Source organism: Topomyia yanbarensis, chromosome 2 (genome assembly GCF_030247195.1).
Source record: "Topomyia yanbarensis strain Yona2022 chromosome 2, ASM3024719v1, whole genome shotgun sequence".
Taxonomy (NCBI): domain Eukaryota; kingdom Metazoa; phylum Arthropoda; class Insecta; order Diptera; family Culicidae; genus Topomyia; species Topomyia yanbarensis.
The window spans coordinates 130087818-130112832 of record NC_080671.1 but is presented as its reverse complement, the minus strand read 5'-3'; the positions used below and the strand labels follow the sequence as shown (position 1 = coordinate 130112832).

The following is a 25015-nucleotide window of genomic DNA, read 5'->3' as shown; positions in this document are numbered from 1 at the left end:
ATTCATAATTTTAAATTATAAGCTAATTTCATTAATAAATCACGGAGTGTCGTTCCCGTCGAGTGCGTACGGAAACGAAGTGACGTATTTGGCTATGTGTCAAAATCGCTTTACTAGCGCCACACTCGGTGCGATGGTGCATTTTTTCATAATTTAAATCGACCATTTTTTTCTATGCGTGTTACGTATGTTTGTCTGTGGTAAAACGTGAACGTAATTTGCCCGCCTGTTTTGACAGTTAAACGAAGCAACTATTTTCCTCATCGCGTGTCTTTATATTTAAAAGTTGTCTTTGGTTTATTGCCTTGAATTTCATTTACATAATTTTTCATTATTATTTTGTAATTGCAAGGAAATCTTTTCGGTTACGCTTTATACAATTTGTATACATCGAAGCATACGTTTCATAAATTAGCGATTTTATTAGTGTTAACGAGAATCGGGTAGTGAAAACTATTTTTCAGGTCAATAATATTGTACACAACACTTGGAGCAATGGCTTGCGGCATACTGTCCTTGTTACAAGCCGACCAGTCCGTGAAGGTGAGAAACCAAAAAATAAATTATCTAAAATTATACCGAATTCTTTATACAGGAAATTTATCGCGCCTGGCGGAATCGATATCGCGATGATACTGAAGATGGCACTTTAGAAATTCTCCAGTTTTGTGTTGATTTTGCCGGATATGGATATATTTTAAAGCTAGAGGAAATAGAAAATGCTGGGAATATGCGCGACTTTGTGCGGAAAAACATAGTAAAATCTGTAAGTTTTCGAATGACGTAAACGTTTGCGGGCAATGTAACTACTTTTTATATTTTACAGAGTTATCGCGAATTGAATATATTCAGCCAACCTACTATGTTGAAGCGTATATTTCAACTGTTCGAAATGATGATTGCTCACGATCGCCAGGAGCTACTGCAAAACAATATCTGGTTGAACAAAACCATTCGACTGTTGGTAGCTTTCTGCGAGGTGAATGACGACGAGTGTAAAATGGTAGCGGGCTACCTGAGTACAATTATTCTTGTAAACTTGTCGGTAGTTCATGATTATGTACTCCAAGAATTGGGAAAAGTTCAGCACGAAGGCGAACGTGAGCAGATACTGGAAGCAGAAAAACGGGAGCGCTACGTATCCAAAGTCAGTAAATTGTTAGGAAAAAATATTGAGGGAAGCTGCGGGTACGCAATAACACTACCAATGATTTCTGAATGGTTCTGCAAGTTGCTGGAAACTTACCCAGCAATCCACGTTTTGTCAGGTAACTTGCTAGAGGTGCTAGCAACGCTTCTACAACATCGTCATTGTAAGATGTTTTCAACGGTGGCAAACTGTTTCAAAAAATTGCTTAATCCCGATATACAAACGCCGGAAGTAGTAGATGCGGTTGCAGACTTTTTTGTGCAAACTGCTGGAAAGCGATTCGTACAATACATGTTGGATTTCAAGTCAAGCGAAAAGTTGGCGTTGGAGGTTATTGTGTACGTTCAGAGGTAAGTTTAGTGTTGTATTTATGAGGTCAATAAGTGGTTTAATCTATTTTCAACAGACGTAGCTGTGGTCGACCTATTTTCAATGACGATATCAGCACAAAGGTTCGTCAATACATGTTTCACAGTGACGAAACTGTACGGGGATACGCAATCGATTTCCACGTTAGCGCATTGTGCCACCCTGACCAAGAAAACAATAATGTTTCTATTCTATTTGGTATTCTCAAACTGTTCGAACGCTACGAACAAACTTCCAAGTCGTTGGACGATCTGGTAGCCGATCTGTGGCATTTGGAATTTTTTGACGATTGGAGTATGGTCTTTAATCTGCTTGAGGAACAATTGAATCGTAACGAAAATCTTTTTATGGTCATCTCCGTCGTGCATGTCATAAACCAATGTCATGCGCTAATGATGCGTGACCTGGAGAAAGCACAGCAACCGGAGCGTACCACCGTAGACCGTGCACGGCTGCGAATTCTGTTGAAAGATTTCCTGGCCAATTATCCGCAAGCTCTTCGCAAATGTATCCTACATGAGGAGGCTTACATTGCACTATTACAGCCGGCTCAGTCGACTTACCATGGTATTCTGCAGATATGTAACGTAAACGTGGAACAATATTATGAAGCTCTATTTGCTGTGCTCTCCACGGTGGCGTACAGTGCCTCCAGCTTTTATGTATTGCTGCGAAATCTATCGGCGATTCGAAGTTATTGGGGGATCATCATAGACGTGGAACAAATGTGGTCTGAACTTCTGAATCAATATGCGAGTGAATTCGTAGAAACGAGGACTAAATTCACCAGTCGGAATATTGTGAGTACTGATTCGCTACCGTCTATTATAAAAGGCCTTTCATTTGTAACAATACGTGCATAATTTTATCTCGTTTTTTTGTTAACTCGGAATAATCTATGGTTATAGCTAAAACGGAAATTCTATAGTAAAATTCAAACCTAGTGTACATAAATCAATTTGTATTTGTATATTTAAGATTTAATCTAATTAACAAATTTCTTTTCTACAGGGCCGCGACCATACCATAACATCAAAGTATGTGACCGCTCAGACTAAGCTAACCGCGCTACTTGAGCTAGACCAAAATCTAGATATCCATCTGCCGAACATTATGAAAATTCTCATCAATGACATTCGTCTGTTAGACAAGATGAAGCTGAATAATCACCAAACAAGTATTTTTTACCGACTGTACAAATGTGCATTCTACACCATAGTCAACGGGTATAGCAATGGTACAGTCGTTGAGCTGTTGGACAGTTCCAGTCAGTACAACTATACCGGTCAACGATTGAAGAAGCGTGTACTGGAACTGCTGCGTCTAATGTTGAAAAAATTGACCAAGTTTGACGAATCCCTCGAAACAAGCGTACACGTGTTCGCTACTTTGTGCGATTTGCTACTGATGACACAGAGCGGCATCGACGTTGATGTTGGTGAGCGGCAGCATATCGGCTACGCAGTAGAGACCGTCGACCTGGAAAAGATGGCAAAGTATTTGCTAAACTATCTTTTTTCCAAGCAGTATGGTAAGTTGTAGTTGAAATACGATTGTTTATTGTGATTATATAGTAATTGTACTTGTAATTTGTTTATTGAGGATTTCAACCAGATAGTCATTCGCCCGATTGTATAATCCATCTAAAGTTTAAATTGTAACTGATAAAGGTTTGCAGCGATTGTATATTGACGTCATGTACCCTCCTTAGCTTATAGTGAATCTACAAAAGGCTCCAATCAACTGGATTGATCCTTATGGATGCTTCCAAATAATTGCAAAACGTTACTACTTGGTATATGAGATTCAAATCCCATAGCTCGCTTATGCTTGTAATTTATACAATTCAAGAAAACCATCTAAATGTTTCATCGATTTTGAAAATCTGGCTTGAAGCCAGTTTGTAAAGGAAATATTAAGTTAAGAAACTTTATTTACTGATTTATTTTAGATTTATAGTTCTACGCAGATGAGCGTTTTTTTCTTTAAAATATTGAAAACTAAATTTCATTTGCATTAGGCACGAACAGTAGGCCTTTTAAAAAGCGGAAGAAATGGTTTTACCTTCCCGTTCTTACTACAGGGATTGATTTTTACAAAGTTTTAGTAAACGGCATCCGCTTTGTACAAAACTTTGACCGATGGCTTTCGCGATTTCGACAGCTCTGAATATTTGAAAATTCAATTCAGTGAATAAATTGGAATATTTTCTCAATAACCACAGACTTACCAGAACTGACACTCGAGATATCCATAGTATGGTATAAACTTAACCCTCCGGAAGTCGCGCGAATGGCTCACTGAACGAGCATCCGCTGGTGCTCTAAGACAATTTCGCTAGATTTTCAGAGCAGCGTGCACTCAGTGCACTAGCCCAACTGCAGGAAGGTTAAAGACCTTTTCAAAAGTTAATTTATCATGCTCATTACTTGCGGGATTTGTGAGTGAATGGAGAACAGTGAGTCTGAGTCTAGTAAGGTATACAAACTAGGCTGGATGGAACTATTCAAGTCAGTCTTGGATATCACATACATTTGGACCAGCATCAGATGTTGCTTCAAGCTGTTCTCAACTCCTATTCGGCAGTTTTGACGCCGCCACCGGCGTTACGGCTTGGTAATGCCAAACTGGTGTCGAAGGGGGTCAATTGAGGTTGTCTGACGTATTCTTGATGGTCACATCATTACCGTTTCTGCGCTAGAAACGACAGACAGTCGTAGTTGATTTTAAGATTAGGGACTTACATTTAATGTGGTAAATAATGTCTTTTTCGCTTCAGATAGTGGATATTCGAGCCAGTAGAACTCCTTGAGCGTCTGACATACAAGTTCCGACGCAAATTGAGGATCCGGTAGAGATCCTTTCTATGCGACGGTCGACCGACGGCGTCGATATGCCGGAAGAGATAAAGCAGCGGCAAGAGAGTTTAGCATGAGAGAATGAAACTACCATTGAAATGAAATCTGTAAGTAGAATCAACAAAAATTTTAATTTCAGGAAATGTACGAGATGGCGCTGGGCCTGCGGCCTTCGACTGGCATGGTCCATTCTCATTGATTCGGAAGTCCTCTTGGCTGGTTGGTAGATACTAGTTGTCGACTCTTTTGATCGTGGTTATGAGGCTAGTTCAGGAAAGGAATGCAGGACTGGCACCTAAGAGATAGTTAATTATTCAGGACTTGTTCTTATGATTATTAAACTCGACCAAGCGCACCGGCTCTCAGAAATGATAAGCAACCCTTTCGGGTCGGTGTGGTCTATTCGAGTCGAACCAGGCGGACATTCGGTTCGAGCAAACTTTATGTGGATAAATATTACTTACGCCGTTATTGGCAGAGATCCTAAAATCCCTTCACTGGTATAGCTACTCAGGATAATAATAATAATAGAAAAATTAAGGGTTTGCCTGGTCCATAATGTAATGAATACGTATGTTGACTAGAACAGGGATAATCGAATTATGTTATAAAATAGAGATGAAACAGGAAAGTTGCAGGAAAAGTATTCGCAAGTAAGGACAAATGCTGCTAGTATGTTTACCGTTTCAATTAATAATCGATTGATCCGTTCCAGACCTAGGAGACAAAAAGGAGATTGGGAAGAGACAGAAGCGGATTCAATGCGAAATTTGCCAATATGACGTTGACCCCAAGGCGATGGTAGGATGATTTTCCATAGGATGACAGACTAGACGACACGACGTTACACGCTCTAAACTTGTGCCAAATAGTTTGTACGTATGTATGAATGTAAGCCCGTATGTATGCATGGATGTGTGTAGGAGTAATATATCCTTGAGCATCATGGAAGGACAGCCTCTGAGCCGCCAAAACACTCATGGGAAGTCGGGTGCGCGGTCGTAGGTGTGCCCATAAAGCACTGCACACACTGTCAAGTGCAACGAAGAGACGGTAGGTGTACAGTTAATGCACATAGGTTGCAGAAAACGGTTGTTGAGACAGCCCGATTGCACATTGATAAATAACAATAACAATTACTTTTTGGATTTATTACGAGAGGCGCAAAGATGAAGTTGAATAAATAAATTAGGGTCTTGACTTAAAGTCATTTAGCATAACGGGCCTTTGGAATAATTTTGAAAACTGAGGAGGTCATTTCCATTTTTTATCAACAGGGAAATAGACACAATTGTAGGGGGGGAAGGGGAGGAGTTGCTTCTCTAATCTTCCGGTCATCACATCGCATGCTTTGGTATACTTAGTATGTATAACAAACATGAAGATGTGACACAAGGTGCCAAGAGCGCACTAAAATCCTGTCAATCCTATTTCTCATTGGATTGTCTGCTCTAAATATATCACCAGGGGATCATTCATAAATGATGTTGGATATTGACAATAGGGAAGAGCGTCACGTAACGAGATAAAAAAAAAACTAAAAATGAATTTTAGACGTATCAGCGGATCAGGGATAAAAAAACGTACAACATTGTTTATGAATGGCCCCCAAACAAAGAATATTCCATAACGAATATCACGTAACATCGGTGACAGAGCATTGGGATCAAGGCCAAGTCCCCCCTGGGTCGTGCAAAACTGAGAAGCAACATCAATTTAGGCACAGATAGCAGACTTCCATTTATTTTCATTTTGTTTTGTTTTGTCTTTTCATTTGTTTCTCATACTACGATGTGTGCGGGAGAGCGGGACGGCCAAGGAAACGGAAAGCCAGTGGCCCAAACAGATCAGGAACAGGAGAGAGGACTGCGAACAGGGAAACCGACAACAGAGGAGAAATTGTTTATTTATTTATTATAGCTACGATACTAATCACAATTGTTTTGCTTTTCTTGTTTCGTTTCAGCAAACCAAAATCTATACGGACTAGCACATACGAACAGTTAGGCTTTGTAGGTTCTCATCTTGAGAAATGACAATGACACTGTACGAGGTGGCGCTGGGCCTGTAGCCTTCGACTGGCATGGTCCATTCTCATTGATTCGGAAGTCTTCTTGGCTGGTTGGTAGATATGTGCTCCTACTTGCAAGTTGATCAATTCGCTTGGGTGGGGGACATGTGGATCCTACTAGTTGTCGACTCTTTTGATCGTGAGTATGAGGCTAGTTCAGGAAAGGAGTGCAGGACTGGCACCTAAGAGATAGTTAATTATTCAGGACTTGTTCTTATGATTACTAAACTCGACCAAGCACACCGGCTCTCAGAAATGATAAGCAACCCTTTCGGGTCGGTGTGGTCTATTCGAGTCGAACCAGGCGGACATTCGGTTCGAGCAAACTTTATGGTTAATAGTGGATAAATATAAATGGATTCTTTATTGGCAGAGATTCTTTTGCGAAATCCTAAAATACCTTCACTGGTATAGCTACCCAGGATAATAATAATAGAAAAATTCAATAGAAATTCTTCAAAAGGGCTAATGAGACTTTTGTAAACAAACTTATTTCGCTCATTATTCCGCTACCGAGTTAAATTTCATGAAAAATACACATGAATCAACATCTTTATCCTTGGTAGAATCAATTTCAAATGTTTTCTGTGTTGAAATGATAACAAATTAGGAGAAATCAGCAAAACAAAAGTTTGTTTACAAATCTTATTAGCCCTATTCAAATGTTGATATAGAATTAAGGGTTTGCCTGGTCCATAATGTAATGAATATGTATATTGACTAGAACAGGGATAATCGAGTTATGTTATAAGATAGAGAAGAAACAGCACAGTTGAAGGAAAAGTATTCGCGAGTAAGGGCTAATACTGCTAGTATGTTTACCGTTTCAATTATAAGTCGATTGATCTGCTTCGGACCTAGCAGACAAAAAGGAGATTAGGGAGAGACAGAAGCGGATTCAATGCGAAATTTGCCAATATGACGTTGACCCCAAGGCGATGCAAACCAAAATCTCTTTACTATCTCTTCATTTTCTGTCTCCAACTATCCTCTATGTAATGTATCTGAAACTTGTGGGACTGGTTAACAGCCGGCGCCTGCTTGTGGAAGAAACTGGTGTGCTATACGGACTAGCACATACGAACAGTTAGGCTTTGTAGGTCCTCATCTTGACAGAGTCTAGATGGGCGGATGAACGTCTGCCAGGGTGTGGGCTGAGAAATGACAATGACAACAGGGAAATAGACACAATTGTAGACTGTGGGAGAAATAAGGTCGTTCGGCATAATTTTGACCCGTTCTATTGCAGAAGATCCAAAATGATTTTTTATACTCTTTGCAAAATAATAAATAACAAAGCCACGTGTTAATAAGCTTCAAGTGGACGGCGGCCACCTCGCCCGGTGGTTTCTTAGCGGTTTTGCGTCGTTTCGGATCCTTGAACTCGGTTATGCGGCAAATCCGCATTATACTGGGTTCTTCCTGTAGCGTCTTTTGATTCGAACGGATGCCATTTTGCCGTTTCGGGAAATAATAAAAAGGCGTACGTCCTATCCGCAATCAATCACAAGACGGCTCTTACCATCTTATTTCTCTCTCTCTCTCTCTCTCTCTCTCTCTCTCTCTCTCTCTCTATCTGGTACTCTCTTAAATCCTTTTCTCCCCTCCTACTTGCCCCTCTCAATCCCTACATTCCCAAGTGCTAAATCAGTGTAATAAACGATGATTCAATATATGTCAATTCATTCAATAAATCTAGATAAACTTGCGAAAAGGGCCTAAGCGCAAGTGAGTCTCTCTTTGTTTACTTTCTTCCGTCAATAACTCGGCAGCATCCCCGCACATAGGGTTAGAGATTTTTCCAAAAGAGATTTCTCTAACCCGAGGCGAATGACCATAAGGTCAAAACCTCTATAATCAAAATAAAAAAAACGTTGGAAAGTTTTATGAAATACAAAGTAAACACAGAGAGACTGTCATGTGCACTTCTGCTCGTTTCATATTTTTGGCTAGCAATTATCGCTTACAAAACTTGGCAATTTCCTGAAATGATGAAGTAAACTATCGTTTGGATCGAACAGCTCATGAGATAAAGAAGAATAATAAGTATACTTTTAATTGTTGAAACGGTGTCTGGAAAACTAAAACTCACTGGCGATCCTAATGATGACCAAAACAAAACATACGTTCTGGTGGATCGCAGTTCTAGTGCACTACATTAACAACAGCCTGTAAAATCTACGTAACGTAAGTCATACACAAACAATCCATAATTGCAAAAATTAACAAACACAAGAATTTCAAAAATGAAATTCAAAAGATCTGCCCATATTTAAAAGAAGGCAAAATAAGTTATAAAATACTTTCACTCGAAATATAATCAATATTAGGTAATGGAAAAGAACACATTATAATTAATGCTTAGTGCAACTTTATCCTTATGGGTCATTCGCTGATAAACTACAATTTTGTCTGTTATTCCAAATGACCTTTAGTGAGATCACTTAGCAAAATTATGCCAAATGACCGTTTTTCAGAAATTAAAAATAATTATGCCAAATGTTATCCGTTATGTCTAATATCCTGCAGAATGCTCATTTCTCAAAATTATGCCAAATGACCTGCAGGATGATCACTTGATGCCAAATGTCCGTTATTCCAAACCTTCTTTATGCCACATGATCTTATACCGAATGGATTTATGCCAAATGGCCCGCTCCCGTTTTATTAAGGAGTTACATAGCTTACCAAAAATTCGAATTTTTTTATTTATCTTAATGTACAAGTCTTCGAGAATATTTTCCAAAATATTTATAGAGATCCTACAAAAAGATCGAAAGTTACAGCGTTTCCAAGCGCGCAACGTCTACCAAGAGCAGCGGTAACTTGAAATTTCAAACTCGATTTTCTCGAAATGTCGTTTTTCCAAAAATGGGTTTTCCGTGATCACGATGGCAAAAAAAACACTCAACCGATTTTCTTAAAAAAAATTCAATTGATCGTAATTAATTTTTCTCGTACCTTAACGATTCCTTTTTTATGCATTTGTTTGTAGATGAGAATTTTTTAGTACAATTTTTAGAGCTTAAAACAGTGATTTTTTTTTTGGAAAAACTTTCCCAAATGCAGGAAATAAATATTATTTATTCAACTAATCGTTAAGGAACGAGGAATACTCATATCCTAACGGAATTTTTTGAATTTTGAGATTTTAGTTGATCTATTGGTCTTCAATTGTGATCACTGCAAACCTCTTAAATAAAAAAGGATTTCGGGGAAAAAGCCATAACTCCGCCAATTATAAACATATTTTTATAAACTTATGCTTGTTTATTTCACTGGAAAAAGATGGATGGGTAATGTCAGAGACATAACCGGAGTGAAGTAGAATACACATTAGACTGTTAATACAAATGCTACAATTTTGACTATCTTCTGATAGGTTGTATTAAAACCATTATTTCTAATGGAAATACCGAAATATCGGTACACGTGCATCAAAACCTAAAATAATTGACCATATTTATCCTCATATGGTAACCCTGAAAAGTAATCATAATATCAGCATCCAATAAGCCAATACCATTTCCTTTACACAACGAAACAACCAGTGCTTATCTAATCGTTAATCGCAATCGCACTACCGCTTTCCATAGAAAAACATACCAAAGAGCACACGCTAGTTACAACTTCATTGTATACACCACAGCGCACGCTGAAACGCGTGCCGTGGTACATTTATCATTACACGCACCTAACGCCACATATCATTTACAGAGCATGGGAACTCGGTTCTCTCACCAAACCACCCCATCGCCAATCCATTTATTCAGCTCCAAAAGAAAGAGTTTTTTGCTTTTTCTGCGGTATGTCATCATTGTATCTTCTGTGTATGCATGAAACTGGCACTCCCGTGCATCATTAATATGGAATGCTATCAGCAGCGCCTGGCGGCAGTCATGAGATGTATCACCTACCACCGAAGAATGCGAGCTGACATGAAACGCAGCAGCTGCTACGCTTACAACGTCAGAACACAAACTATCGAATTTTTCTTATGTTCCCTTTTTATACGTGTCGCAGCTCATTCGATGAAAAAGAGGCAGTCCTAGCAACGCTTGCTACTTGAGCGAATTGTACCGACCAATTACTACTTTCATAAAATACATTATTTCCGTTATTTTCAGTAATTGTACATCCTACAGAATTGGATACAAAATTGTTGTACAACGTCGCTGCTGTGCCATCTTATGACAAGTGCCATTTTGCTCATTTCGAGAAAAACGAAATTTAAAATTTGAGATTGAATATCTTGAAACTTATTAATGGTATAAACAATCCAAAGAAGACAATTGATGCTTCTATCTATTCTGTATTAATCTCTCAAATATTACGAAGATAGGTTGACTATGTTGCGAGTTTTTACCACAGAGAACAGACGTCCATCTTCAGCATTCAACTTGTGTAAAATTTCTAACGGTTTCGAAGGTAGTTGGAATATCCAAACCAGGTGCGCTACTGTCGTTATGTTTTTTTGTGGCTGAGTTCAACACAATTGACAGCGGTTATTCCTCTACCCAGTCAAACTAATCCGGAACCGGTTCGGACTTTCAGCATGAATCCCAGCTCAAATGCATCAACTGATAGAGTCGGAATCGGTTGTTTTCTTTGAGCAAGATTCCATACTGAATCCATTCAGGATTTCGAACCGGTTCCGGAATGGATTTGACGAATAGTTGGGATAGGTTGGTGTGGCGGCGCTAGTGTTTATCGCATATTAATTCAAATGTTTACACACGTTTTTTAAATATTTTTGTTCGATCATGGATGTCTGTTCTCTGTGTTTTTACTATGAATGTAAACAAAAGTCGCACTCACACGTGTCATAGACGTGCATTGATGACAAAATTTGTATGACGTGTCATCTGCCGCTAGAAGCATAATTGTCCCATGTGTATAGGGATTCCCATAGCACATGGGACAGTTATGCTTCTAGCGGCAGTCATAATAGTTCATGGAAAATTTTCCATAGAAAAAAATAATCAATTTTTAATTTTTATTCATATCTTTGGTTTCATTTGGTCTATAAACAATTGGGGGATGCATTTTGAAGGAAATGAGTCAGGAAATCTAGAAAAAATAGTTATTTTTGGTTACAGTGTTGCCAAATATGCTATATTTCCAGTTTAAAAATTAAACTGTGTTGTTCTCACAACTCGTGTATATTTCTTTTGAAAATTTTTATGCCATTGTGTTCCTCCGACATTTTTACAGCTTACTAGTGCATAAGTCACTGGCGGCATTATCGCAAATGCGACCACCCTCCCAGCTAAAACTATATTTAAAATCGCCGTTATAATAGGCCAAGCATAGTTTTTGAGTGTTATGTCGATTGGTCGGTTATTTCCACAAACACCACGATGTCGGACCCAAGAGTATGCATTGAACCAGGATTCGTCACAAGCCAGCATTGTTATCTTAAAAACATATTTTTATTTCGTAATTTAGAGGAATGAAAAAACCTTGTTTAGATTTGGAAATATTTTAAGTGCATGATGGTTAAAAGAGCGAAAGTGCACTGATAAAATCAAGTACCCATTAATGCGTAGAAAACTACTCATTTTCAATAAAAGTGGAATAACCCATTAAATGGGTAAAGCGTTTGTACCCATAAATGAGTACAGACCTTGTACGTCAACCTGGGTATGTTTCACCCATTATTTTTCGCAGAACTGTTACAACAAAATGCTTAAAAAATACCCATTCATGAAATTCACGCCAGAATGAAAAAATATTGTCAATAGATTTTTTTCTGTATTAAAAAAAAAACATAAAATAACATTGATTTCACATTATTGTTCCCTCATAAAAGAATAGGAATCTAGATAGAAATCCTATTCTAAAACTACTTAACATAATAAAACCGCCAACTGGTTATATTTTTGATGGCTGGATCTTTTGGCTGCTGTAAAAATGCCGAACTGGCGCATATTTTTAACATCCTCAGTAGTCTAAACAGACGTTTTCGGAGCATTGCCGAAATGTTCCGTTTCCGCCACGGACTCCAATGCAGGGCGATAATTTGCAGGTTCCACTACGATCCTTAGTTTGCAGGTTAACTCGCTTGAAGTAATGCTTAAGGATTTTTCACCCATTATCAGGATCAATATACCCATTGACATTACCTCATCGAGTAGTTGTGAAATGGATAAAAAGTACTCATTGTTAGAAACCAAAAAATACCCATTTTTTTGACAGCTCGAATAATTTTCGAAAATGGGCAATTTGAATACATAAAATGGGTAAAGTTTTTTTTACCGTGTGGTTTAATTGAAATGGAAGATACTTCCACTGCAAAAAGTTATGTTTAAAAACCAGCTAAAAATTCCCTACACAGTAAACTGGATGTACCTAGAGAATTGGTACTAGCGCTGTACCCAAACAGAAGGTACGATTTACCCACTAATAGTTGGAAATCTCTATAATATTTATTCTTTTTCATGTACAAGGTATTTATAATTGATTCGTAATCACCTAGTTTAGGTAGAGTGAATATACCCACTTCTAAGTTCGTGCACTTTTCTGGATGCCTAAGTAAATAGTACCTAAATTCCACAAAACTGCACATACTCACCAGTAGGTAACTTGAAACCACCTAATGTGGTTTTTGTTTGAGGCGAAACTGAGTCAGTTCCTAACCCCAACTGCTGTCAAAATGTATGAACTGACAGCGGTTGGGGTTAGAACCTGACTCAGTTTCAGGTTCAAGCGAAATCGCCATAAAATTAGGTAATTGGTAATCAAATCTGAGCGGATATTACCTAGAAATAGGTAAATATTATAGGGATTGGAACCTATTAGCAGGTAATTTGTACCCCTTTTGTGGGTACTACGCCACTACCAATTTTCTAGGTATATCCAGTTTACCGTGTACATGTTGTAAGCTCAAATAATATGATGTGAATTTGATTGGTTTGCTCAACACTCTTAAAAAAAATTTATAAAAAGGCTGGAAAAACCTGGAAAATCAAGGAATTTCATTTGCAGGAATGTGTCGACACCCTGGAAAGCGCTAACTCTAAAAAAATCAAGTTTAGTAGGACAGCACTGGCAATGTCAAGACCGGGCTTGAGAACGGCTCAAATAACTTGTGCAGCGTACCGCACAACTATCAACTATATGTATACTTCGCTGAAATGCTAATGCGATGCACCCACAATGTATCTACAGAGAACACTCCCAGTCGATGAAAAGTCTAGATATTATTTTAATGTATTTTTATTACATTCAAGTTCGTTGTAATCGCCATATGACATGCGAGAAAAATAGTTTCGTCCGCACGCTCCAAGGCAACCTTATTCATTTTCAGTGCACCTCGAAATGGCATATTCTTTCCTTGAAAACACGGAATTGCTCAGAACCGCTTGGGCTCCAACACGCACTGTTATTATAAATGGTTTAATAAATTATGCTCTCTAAAAAATACAATATCAAATATGTCGACAGCTGGTATGTTTCTTCCAAGCCAAGCAACTGTACAATTTGGATTATTGGTGAACCAATATGTTATTAGTGATTCGTTCAATCAACCTGGTATATATCCTTCAAACTGTTAATATAAATATAATTGTTTAGCAAAAAATTTAGCCAGTTCCAACGTGAAGCAATCAACCTAGGCTAGTATACTCATATACATGGCGGAGTAATTCAGTAATTCATACACCTACACTACACTTGTTTATTTTTCCAACAATGCAACGTTCCATGTGGCGCAAAAAAACCGCACTCAATCGCAGTGTGTCATGAAATAAAATTGTATCCTTGACTGCCGATAGAAAATTGAAAATTTTCACATTGATTTTCACCACCGACCAACGCGGACACGGTTGTACTTTTCTCCTCCCAGTAGGAACTGAACGAGCAGCGAAATTTTCGCCGGAAGTCTGAAGATCGGAAGGTTAGAAGATGCGTGAAATAGTTCACATTCAAGCCGGCCAGTGCGGCAATCAGATTGGAGCAAAATTTTGGGAAGTAATATCCGACGAACATGGTATAGATGCCACCGGTGCCTATTGCGGGGATAGTGATTTACAACTGGAACGGATTAACGTATACTACAACGAGGCAACCGGCGGAAAGTATGTTCCTCGTGCTGTACTGGTTGACCTAGAACCGGGCACTATGGATTCCGTAAGGGCTGGCCCATTCGGGCAACTGTTTCGACCGGATAATTTCGTTTTTGGACAGTCTGGAGCAGGAAACAACTGGGCCAAGGGACACTATACAGAAGGCGCTGAGCTAGTGGACTCGGTACTAGATGTGGTCCGTAAGGAATCTGAAGGTTGCGATTGCCTTCAGGGATTCCAACTTACACACTCGCTGGGTGGTGGCACTGGTTCTGGTAAACAGTATTTTTTCTGTTTGATTTTTCAACTTTTTATTTTAGTATTGTATTTGTAGGAATGGGAACGCTTCTGATCTCGAAGATTCGAGAGGAGTACCCAGACCGCATCATGAACACATTTTCGGTTGTTCCTTCACCCAAAGTTTCCGACACGGTTGTTGAGCCGTACAACGCTACCCTCAGCGTGCACCAGCTGGTAGAAAATACAGACGAATCATACTGCATTGACAACGAAGCCTTGTACGATATCTGCTTTCGAACGCTGAAGCTGACCACACCAACATACGGAGATTTGAACCATTTGGTTTCAGCTACCATGTCCGGCGTTACCACGTGCCTTCGCTTCCCCGGGCAGCTAAACGCTGATCTTCGGAAACTGGCCGTAAACATGGTTCCCTTTCCCCGATTACATTTCTTCATGACTGGATTCGCGCCACTGACATCTCGAGGGTCCCAACAGTATCGAGCTCTCACCGTCCCCGAGCTAACTCAGCAGATGTTCGACGCAAAGAACATGATGGCGGCATGTGATCCACGACACGGACGTTATCTCACAGTTGCAGCGATTTTCCGCGGTCGCATGTCGATGAAGGAAGTCGACGAACAAATGCTAAACGTTCAAAGCAAAAACAGTAGCTACTTTGTAGAGTGGATTCCAAACAACGTTAAAACGGCGGTATGTGACATTCCGCCACGTGGACTGAAGATGTCATCGACATTCATCGGTAACTCGACGGCGATTCAGGAGATTTTCAAGCGAATCGCCGAACAGTTTACAGCAATGTTTCGAAGGAAGGCTTTCCTGCACTGGTACACCGGCGAGGGAATGGATGAGATGGAGTTCACGGAAGCGGAAAGCAACATGAATGATTTGGTTTCAGAGTATCAGCAGTATCAGGAGGCAACGGCTGACGAAGAAGGAGAGTTTGACGAGGAAGAAGAAGGTGGTGACGAGTGAAATGGTTGAAATTGTCCGTTTTTTCTTGTAATATGAGTTGAAAATAATTGTTACGCGCTTAAATAGAATTTGGTTACTTTCAAATAGCGTTCTTATTTCAATTGGGTATGCAGTATTTGGTCAATTTAAATCATCAAATCGTGCAACTTACAATTGAGTGCAAATCTTGATTTTGAAAAGAAACGATGACATCGAAAGAACCACCCTCCCCTAGGTTGGCGGATTGGACGGTATTGCAAACATTATTAAGCAGCACCCGACCACTGCTTTAAGTTGGTTATTGCCTCGATAGTGGTGCATCGAGGAGATCGAGAGGGCTTATGGGCCTTTTTTATGTTTTGTGTTTTTTCATACTCCGCATCAGCCCAAACCAACAGTCAGCCAACAGCGTGTGCCCATTGGCGAGGCAGGCTGGTGGATTGGCCTTTTCTGTGGGCTGTGTTTGCAAACATTTGTTCAACAGCTTAATGGTAGTGTCTGTGGGCACAGCTTGCAGTGGGGGTCTTTGCGTGTCGTTTTATTGGTCAGCTTCGTGGGGGGAAAGGGGCAGAGTTGCTTCTCTAATCTTCCGGTCATAACATCACATGCTTTGGTATTCTTAGTATGTATAACAAACATGAAGATGTGACACAAGGCGCCAAGAGCGCACTAAAATCCTGTCAATCCTATTTTTCATTGGATTGTCTGCTCTAAATATATCACCAGGGGACCATTCATAAATGATATCGAATATTGACAATAGTGGAAGAGCGTCACGTAACGAGATAAAAACTAAAGATAAATTTTAGACGTATCAGCGGATTTAGACGTATGAACGAACAACATTGTTTATGAATGGCCCCCAAACAAAGAATATTCCATAACGAATATCACGTAACATCTGCGACAGAGCATTGGGATCAAGGCCAAGTTCCCCCTGGGTCGTGCAAAACTGAAAAGCAACATCAATTTAGGCACAGATAGCAGACGTCCATTTATTTTCATTTTTTTGTCTTTTCATTTGTTTCTCTTGCTACAATACGTGCGGCTCGAGCGTGACGGCCAAGGAAACGGAAAGCCAGTGGCCCAAACAGATCAGGAACAGGAAGGAGGACTACGAACAAGGGAACAAACAACAGATGAGAAATCGTTTACTTATTTATTATAACTACGATACTAATCACAATTATTTTGCTTTTCTTGTTTCGTTTCAGCAAACCAAAATCTATACGGACTAGCACATACGAACAGTTAGGCTTTGTAGGTTCTCATCTTGACAGAGTCTAGATGGGCAGATGAACGTCTGCCAGGGGGTGGGCTGAGAAATGACAATGACACTGTACGAGATGGCGCTGGGCCTGTGGCCTTCGACTGGCATGGTCCATTCTCGTTGATTCGGAAGTCTTCTTGGCTGGTTGGTAGATATGTGCTCCTACTTGCAAGTTGATCAATTCGCTTGGGTGGGGGACATGTGGATCCTACTAGTTGTCGACTCTTTTGATCGTGAGTATGAGGCTAGTTCAGGAAAGGAGTGCAGGACTGGCACCCAAGAGATAGTTAATTATTCAGGAGTTTTACTTATGATTATTAAACTCAACCAAGCACACCGGCTCTCAGAAATGATAAGCAACCCTTTCGGGTCGGTGTGGTCTATTCGAGTCGAACCAGGCGGACATTCGGTTCGAGCAAACTTTATGTGGATAAATATTACTTACGCCGCACAGTGGCGGGTCTTCAAACAAAAGTCGGACAAAACCTCAAATGTTACCTAATTTGGCTGAAAAGCACAATTTAAGCTAATTTTGAGGTGCTGAGCTCATTTTTGATGCCAAAAGTCGTAAAATATTGAATGCATTTTTCCATACAGTGTCATTGAACCTTTCTTATAACTATGATCCCGTTTTCATGATAGATTTTCCGTTACTGTTCACCTATGTCAGCAATATCATAAAAAATGAAGAACACTACTTTAAATCCATTGTGTCGCCGACGCAAAATCACAAACAGCTGTTCGCAGCGAGCACAAAAAAAAACCGTTCGGCAGAATCAAAACAAACCACCGCAACATAGAACAGTTCGTTCTGACCTAAAGAGGCAGAAGGAAAATCAAATTACATTCAAGTGCGCCCAACGATGAGTCAATGCGCGCTCACGCAAGGCTCATATATGCTTCATCGGCATTTTCGGTGCCACTGCCGGTCACAGCGCATTCGAAGACGATAATTATATCGATATTTGACTTCGCGCGGTGGCTTGGATAATAAAACATTTGTGCAGAGTTGACAACAATATTCATTGTTAACATTCTGTACCAAAACAAATCTAAATAAAATCGATTCAAAAATCGATTATTTGTAAATAGCTAGCTTAGGAAAGTAGATATATAAACCAAAAAATTGTATAATAAAATCAAGTTGAAATCGAGCAGTCGAAAGTACCACTTCACTCAGTCGAAAATCCTTTACTTCGTGTCCAGACCCTGGAGTTCTTCGTTGGTTTTCCACCTTGTTAAATCCAAAGTCAAATTACTTCCTTGTTTGTAACGCAAGCGGGGAAGCAAATTGTCTTACGACCAGAATTAGTATTGGTTTGTTACGCAGAACGATACTAACTGGACGAGGAATTCCCGGCTTATTAAGCTATAGCGTGTGGTATTTGTAACGCAGGTGCCACAAACTATACTTAGTCTAGAATTAGAAGTGGCTTGTACCGCAGGACGCTTCTAACTAGACCCAGCACCCCCTTCTGCGGCGAAAGATCGTTCGGCGGAACGATATATGGTGGCTCCAGAGAGGATTTATCCTCACAATTCTCGCCACAGAAGGCACGAAGTAAAGAAAAACTACTAAGTCCTACACTGACCAAGCTACGGTAGTGGAAAAAGGCATAAAACATTAAGCGAACACCTACAAACTGTGGTGGAAAAACGCTAGAAACACAGCGTGTCCGTAGCTTATAACGGACAGTAATACGCATTGCAATACGCGTCACTTACAAAATCGCTAATAAGGCGTATCCGTAGCCAATAGCGGATTCGGTGAAAACAAACAGTGCTTGAATAAGATATCACAATATATATCACACCGTGCGATATATCACTAGTGAACCTAAAACAAGCCGAAAGAGAAAGCGGATCTAAAGGATGGCATCTGGAGGATACGCGCACAACCCGAATGGGAATTGCCGCCTGTGCAAGGATAAGGACAGCGCGGACGAATGGATGGTCGAGTGCTCAAAGTGTTGGAACTGGTTCCACATGACCTGCACCAAACTTGAGAAAAGACCCTCCACTAAGGACCTCTGGCACTGCCCAAAGTGCAAAGAGGAAATAATGGAGCTCCAGCAACTAAGAAAGGAGCTGGAGGATCAAAAGAAGAAGACTACCAGGAGTGTGTCCAAGGAACGCGGACCAGCAGACACTGTAGAGTTGCTAAGACGCCAATTTGAGGCACAAATGGAAAGCCAAAAATTGCGTGATGAGGCATTTCAAAAAGCCATGATTGAGATGGCAACCAAAATGCACCAAGTAAAAATGGACCCCGAAGCGGGACAACAAATGGCTCCGACAATCAAATTGCCGGATGAAATTACAAACTTACTGAGGAGGCAAACAGCAACACCCCTCCCAGTTTTCAACGGAAATTACAAGGATTGGCCAAATTTCAAACGGCTTTACGAACAAAGCAAACGAGAAGGTCAATTCAGCGATACCGACAATATAAACAGACTTATGGCAAGTCTAGGCAAGGCAGCAAAGGTACACGTAAGTGCCTTGCTGATGGATCCAGGAAACGAGAAACATGTAGTAGAAACTCTGGATAGTATTTACGGACAACCGTTGGCTATATACAACGAACTATGGAAGGATTTGGCAAAGTTACGGAACCCACGCATGGAATACCCTCAAAGCATGGTGGACTTCGTAGTGACTCTCGGAAATTTGGTGTCCAACATGTCCATGATACAGTGCGAGGATTATTTAACTAATCCGTTGCAGATGGCTGAACTTGTTTGCCGCTTACCACTGAACTTAAGAGAACAATGGGCGGACAAGGAAGCAGAAGCAATGATTCCGCAAGAAGGACGACCACGGCAAAAACTCACACTAAAGGAATTACACGAGTTTTTGAAACCGCAACAGCAAAGGGCAACACTTCTTATTGCACAAAAGGTGTGTCAATCTGAGAAGGAAAACCCGAAAAATGAGCGCCAATCAAGAGTCAATATGCACGCTGAAACAACATCCAGATCCCAAGCCAAATGTTCCTGTTGTAGTCAACAACACTGGATAGTAGCATGCCCGGTCTTTAAAAAGATGAGTGTGGAAAAAAGACGAGAACTGGCACTAGAGAAACGCATGTGCTTTAACTGTTTACGCCAAGGACACTCCTTTAGAAACTGTCAAATGAGGCCAAACTGCAGAACAGAAGGATGTACAGCACATCATCACACATTTCTTCACGTCAGACCAAAAACAAATGATGAAAAAAGAGCCTCCCAAAAGGAGGAAACAAAACAAAAAATCAAGGAACCTTCAGGACATTCAAAAGACAACAAGAAGAACCAAGATAAGAAGGAAGTGAAAGAAATAGATGCGCAAGCTCCAACATCGTCCACCTCGAAGGAACAAGAAGATGAAGCTGTACGCACTAACATACACGCTACCAAAAGAAATAAGGTCTACTACCAAATACTGCCGGTTACACTTTATGCGCAAGGAAGACAATTAGAAACCTTCGCATTTTTGGATCACGGCTCATCGAACAGTCTAATTCTCGACGACTTGGCCAAAGATTTAGGTTTGCAAGGGCCAGTATCACCATTATGCATAAAATGGACAAATGACTCCGTACACGAAGATAACGAAAGCCAAAGCGTATGTTTCAAAATATCAGGCGACAACAAAATTCGATACCAAATGGAAAGTGTACGTACAGTAAAAAAATTATCCTTACCACGACAGACGCTTGACTACAAGGATCTTCATGAAAACTACAACCATCTTAAAAACCTTCCTATTCAAGGATACGAGAATGCTGAGCCGACATTACTTATTGGACTTGATCATCCCCGACTATTAACAGCAACAAAACAGAGAGCAAGCAAAGTCGGTCCAGTTGCCGCTAAAACACCAATAGGATGGGTCATTTACGGAAGGACCAACTCCCGACATCAAGGAGAAATATATTCCTGTGTAGTAGAGGAGCAAGACTCACTACGAGAAGAAATGAGGAAATACTTCTCAACGGAAGAGTTTGGCGTTAAGGTTAGCACCACTAACCAACAGAGCGAGGAGGATAGACGATCTGAAAAATTGATAAAAGAAACAATGAAGTATGACGGGAGTCAATACGAAATTGGCCTTTTATGGAAACAAGCCAGGCCCATAATGCCAAAATCAGAAAGCTTCAAGGGAGCATTAAAGAGGTTAGAATACACTGAGACTAAGATGAGGAAAAACCCTGAGTTTGCCCAATGGTACACGGACAAAATTAAGGAATACGTTGAAAAGGGATACGCACGAAAATTAACAGCAAACGAGATAACACTAACAACCGATAAAACATACTATTTGCCTCATTTCGCTGTCGTAAACCCTAATAAAACACCTTTAAAACCGCGACTTGTATTTGACGCAGCTGCCAAGGTACAAGGATTATCGCTCAACACTGAATTACTCTCTGGTCCCGATAACTTGACATCGCTCTTTGGAATTTTACTGAGATTTCGAGAAGGAAAGTGCGCAGTAGCAGGAGACATCCAAGAGATGTTCTCACAAATTAAAATACGCAAAGAGGACCAGGAGGCTCAACGATTCTTATGGAGGGACGGTAAGGCTTCAAATACCATGGGACACTACGTAATGCAGGTAATGACGTTTGGAGCAACCTGCTCACCTGCATGTGCCCAAGCAGTAAAGAATGCAAACGCAGAGAACTACCGAGATTGCGATCCGGTGGCAGCGAACGCCATTATAAAACAACACTATGTTGACGATTATCTGGACAGTTTCTCGACAGCGGAGGAAGCCAGTGCAGTTACGTTCGGAGTTATAAAAATTCATGAAGCTGCACACTTCATACTAAGAAACATCATTTCGAACGATGCCGACATGCTGGACGTCCTACCTGAACGCAACGTCGCGAGACAATCCACCCAAAAGGAATTTATTGAAAAAACTGCAACATCAGAGAAAGTCCTCGGAGTATACTGGGACACGACGCAAGACACAATTGAGTATAGAATAGCAGACTTCAAGTCCAACGCCATACCGACCAAAAGAGAAGTCCTCTCAACAATTGCCAGAATCTTCGACCCTCTTGGATTAATAGCGCATATTACGATTGGAGGTAAATTACTAATGCAACAAGCCTGGAAAGAAGGTATAGACTGGGATGAGAAAATATCTACGAAATTAATGGAAGATTGGACGATTTGGACAAATAGACTATCCACAATATCACATCTGAGAATTTCTAGGTGTTTCTCTCCCAACATACCGGACGCAAAATCATTGGAATTGCATATCTTTGTTGATGCATCAGAATCAGCGTTCGCCGCGGCAGCATATATACGAGCAGAAACCTTACATGGATACGACGTAAGCCTAATAGCAGCAAAAACGAGAGTTGCACCAAATAAAGCCATGTCAATTCCAAGGCTAGAACTTCAAGCCGCGGTGTTAGGCACACGATTGAAAACAACCGTTTTAAAGGAACTTCGATTGAATATTACAAACGTAACCATGTGGACAGATAGCACCACTGTACTCTCCTGGATACGAAGTGACCATCGCAGGTATAAAACATTTGTAGCCAACCGAGTAAGCGAAATACTCGACGACACAACGATCTCCCAATGGAGGTGGGTACCATCAGGAATGAATCCGGCAGACGAAGCAACACGGAACATCCAACCTACGGAATCTATATGGTATACAGGAGCGACGTACCTAAATACAAAAGTGGAATCATGGCCAAAGGAGAAAGGTGCAGTCATTGAAACTTCAGAAGAAAAAAGGGTTTGCAGCGTTCAAGAAATACAACCTGCGAACATTATTATGCACACAACTTGGTGCTCGGATTGGGGACGACTAAAGAAGGTAGTTTGTTACTGGCTCAAATACATGGAAAAATTGAGGACGAAAGTATCAAACTCCAGATATGATGAGACAATTACTTCTGATCATTATAAGCGAGCAGAAATCCTATTGTTACAACAAGCACAGCAAGAAGCTTTTCCATCCGAGCTAGTGGCTCTGATCAACGGCGAAGGTATTTACCAGAACAGCTCTGTAGCAGATCACGAGCTTGCATTAGATGAAAACCGTCTCATCCGAATCAGCGGACGAATACAAAACATGACTCCAGTACTATTACCAAACAAGGGACATATAACGAATTTGATCATAAAACAATACCACGAGAAATTTCTACACCGTGAAACGGAAGCAGTTATAGCTCAAATACGACAGCATTTCTGGATAATCAAGATTAGGGCGGCAGTAAAAAGAGTGAATGCAAGATGTCAACTCTGCAGAAACAAGAAGGCAAGCCCTCACCCTCCAAAAATGGGCACATTGCCAAGCTGCCGCACCACTCCAAATTTAAAACCATTTACACACACCGGTATAGACTTCTTTGGACCAATGGAAGTTACTGTAGGAAGAAGATGTGAAAAACGCTGGGGTGCACTCTTCACCTGTATGGCTACTCGAGCTATACACCTGGAACTAGCAGACGACTTAAGTACAGACGCGCTTCTCATCTGCATAAAAAACTTACAAAACAGGCGCGGCAAGGTCTGTGAAATGTACAGCGATAACGGCACCAATATGGTTGGCGCAAGTAATCAGATGAAGGAATTATAAATCAGAACAGCGATCGAAGGAATAAAATGGAATTTTATTCCACCATCAGCTCCACACTTTGGAGGAGCATGGGAACGTATGATACAAGAGGTTAAAAAATTACTAAACGAAAAGCTATGGCCAGTATCAAAACCCAAGGAGAGCGTACTTAGGAATGCTCTAATCGAGATAGAGCATCTCCTGAACAGTCGCCCGTTGACACATATACCATTAAGCTCCAACGATGATGAACCTCTGACACCAAATCATTTTTTGATTGGATGCGCAGGAGGAACGTATCCTTCACTCGACGACACGTCGCGAGCCGAGGCAACAAGAGAACACTGGAAAAAGGCTCAAATGGCAACTACTAAATTTTGGGATCGGTGGAGTACAGAATACCTTCCTAAACTGAACAAACGAGAAAAAATGGAAACAGAACACAGAACCACTCCAGCCTGATGATGTCGTTGTTTTTCCAGACGAACAACGGAAAGGGAAGTTTCATAAAGGAATTATAACCGAAGTAAGGAAGGCGCAGGATGGCCAAACAAGGTCTGCGGTCGTTCGCACTGAAAACTCTAAATTAGTTAGGCCAACTGTAAAATTGGCCAAATTAAACGTAAAGGCAGATACGGTATTCACCGGTCACATACAGGAAATATCACCAAAACGAAAAGACGTCTTCCCGCAAAATAGTAGCTCAAATGCAAAGGCAAATATGACAGATTGGGGTAAGCGACAAAAAATCGACATAGAGCTAGTAAAACAACTAGCAGAAAAGCACAAAGCCGCTCATCCAACCAAACCGAAAAAGAAAACTATTCGAGCTAGGCCAAACATGTGGGCAAAAATGCTCGTCACTACAGCAGCAGTACTATCTTTAAATACAACGTCCAGTATGACCATCAAACCCGTACCAAATGCGGGACTTTTATACAATCACGATACTCTGCAATAAGGAATTGAATTTCACCTCATACAACATAGCGGTTGTAAAATTAGATCCTGGTTGTGAAATACGAACCAAGCACAGCGTAACGTACGCTAGCATCGGCGGAACTTCAAAGCAACAAAAAATATACTTCAAACGCCACGATCAAATACCTCAATGGAAAAACGACAATTTCAATGCGTCAGAAGACACTTGGGAAACAACAGAACTTGATCCGATAGCTGCAACCCATTCATCCTATCACAACGATCCTGAAACAAAGGCGATAAATCATCATGTTCCGGTCATAGTAGCAGCGGTATCATCAGTACTTGTTGTGGCCACGATAATCAGCGCCCTTTACTATAAGAAAGGCAGTCGACGTTACACCATTAGAACATCGAGCAGACCAACTCCACTTCCAAGACGACCACCGAGAATAATTCCACGAACAACAGCTGCAAATAGTGTTACACAAATTTAAAGCAAGTGCATTAATAACT

General features: G+C 40.5%; 2 protein-coding genes across 2 annotated transcripts in view; both read left to right on the top strand.

The window, feature by feature from the left end:
- Nucleotides 1-315: 315 nt before the first annotated feature.
- LOC131681298 (uncharacterized) overlaps nt 316-25015 on the top strand; it is a 42181-nt gene continuing 17481 nt past the window's right edge. Inside the window, exons 1-5 of the mRNA XM_058962029.1 lie at nt 316-543; nt 596-766; nt 827-1500; nt 1557-2319; nt 2531-3050. Of these exons, the coding sequence (XP_058818012.1) occupies nt 496-543; nt 596-766; nt 827-1500; nt 1557-2319; nt 2531-3050 (2176 nt within the window). The 5' untranslated portion in view covers nt 316-495. The remainder of the gene's footprint in view (nt 544-595; nt 767-826; nt 1501-1556; nt 2320-2530; nt 3051-25015) is intronic.
- On the top strand, nt 13328-15834 carry LOC131681299 (tubulin beta chain-like). The gene is made up of 2 exons (XM_058962030.1): nt 13328-14789; nt 14849-15834. The coding sequence occupies exons 1-2, from the start codon at nt 14354-14356 to the stop codon at nt 15748-15750; spliced, it is 1338 nt and encodes a 445-aa protein (XP_058818013.1). The 5' UTR covers nt 13328-14353; the 3' UTR covers nt 15751-15834.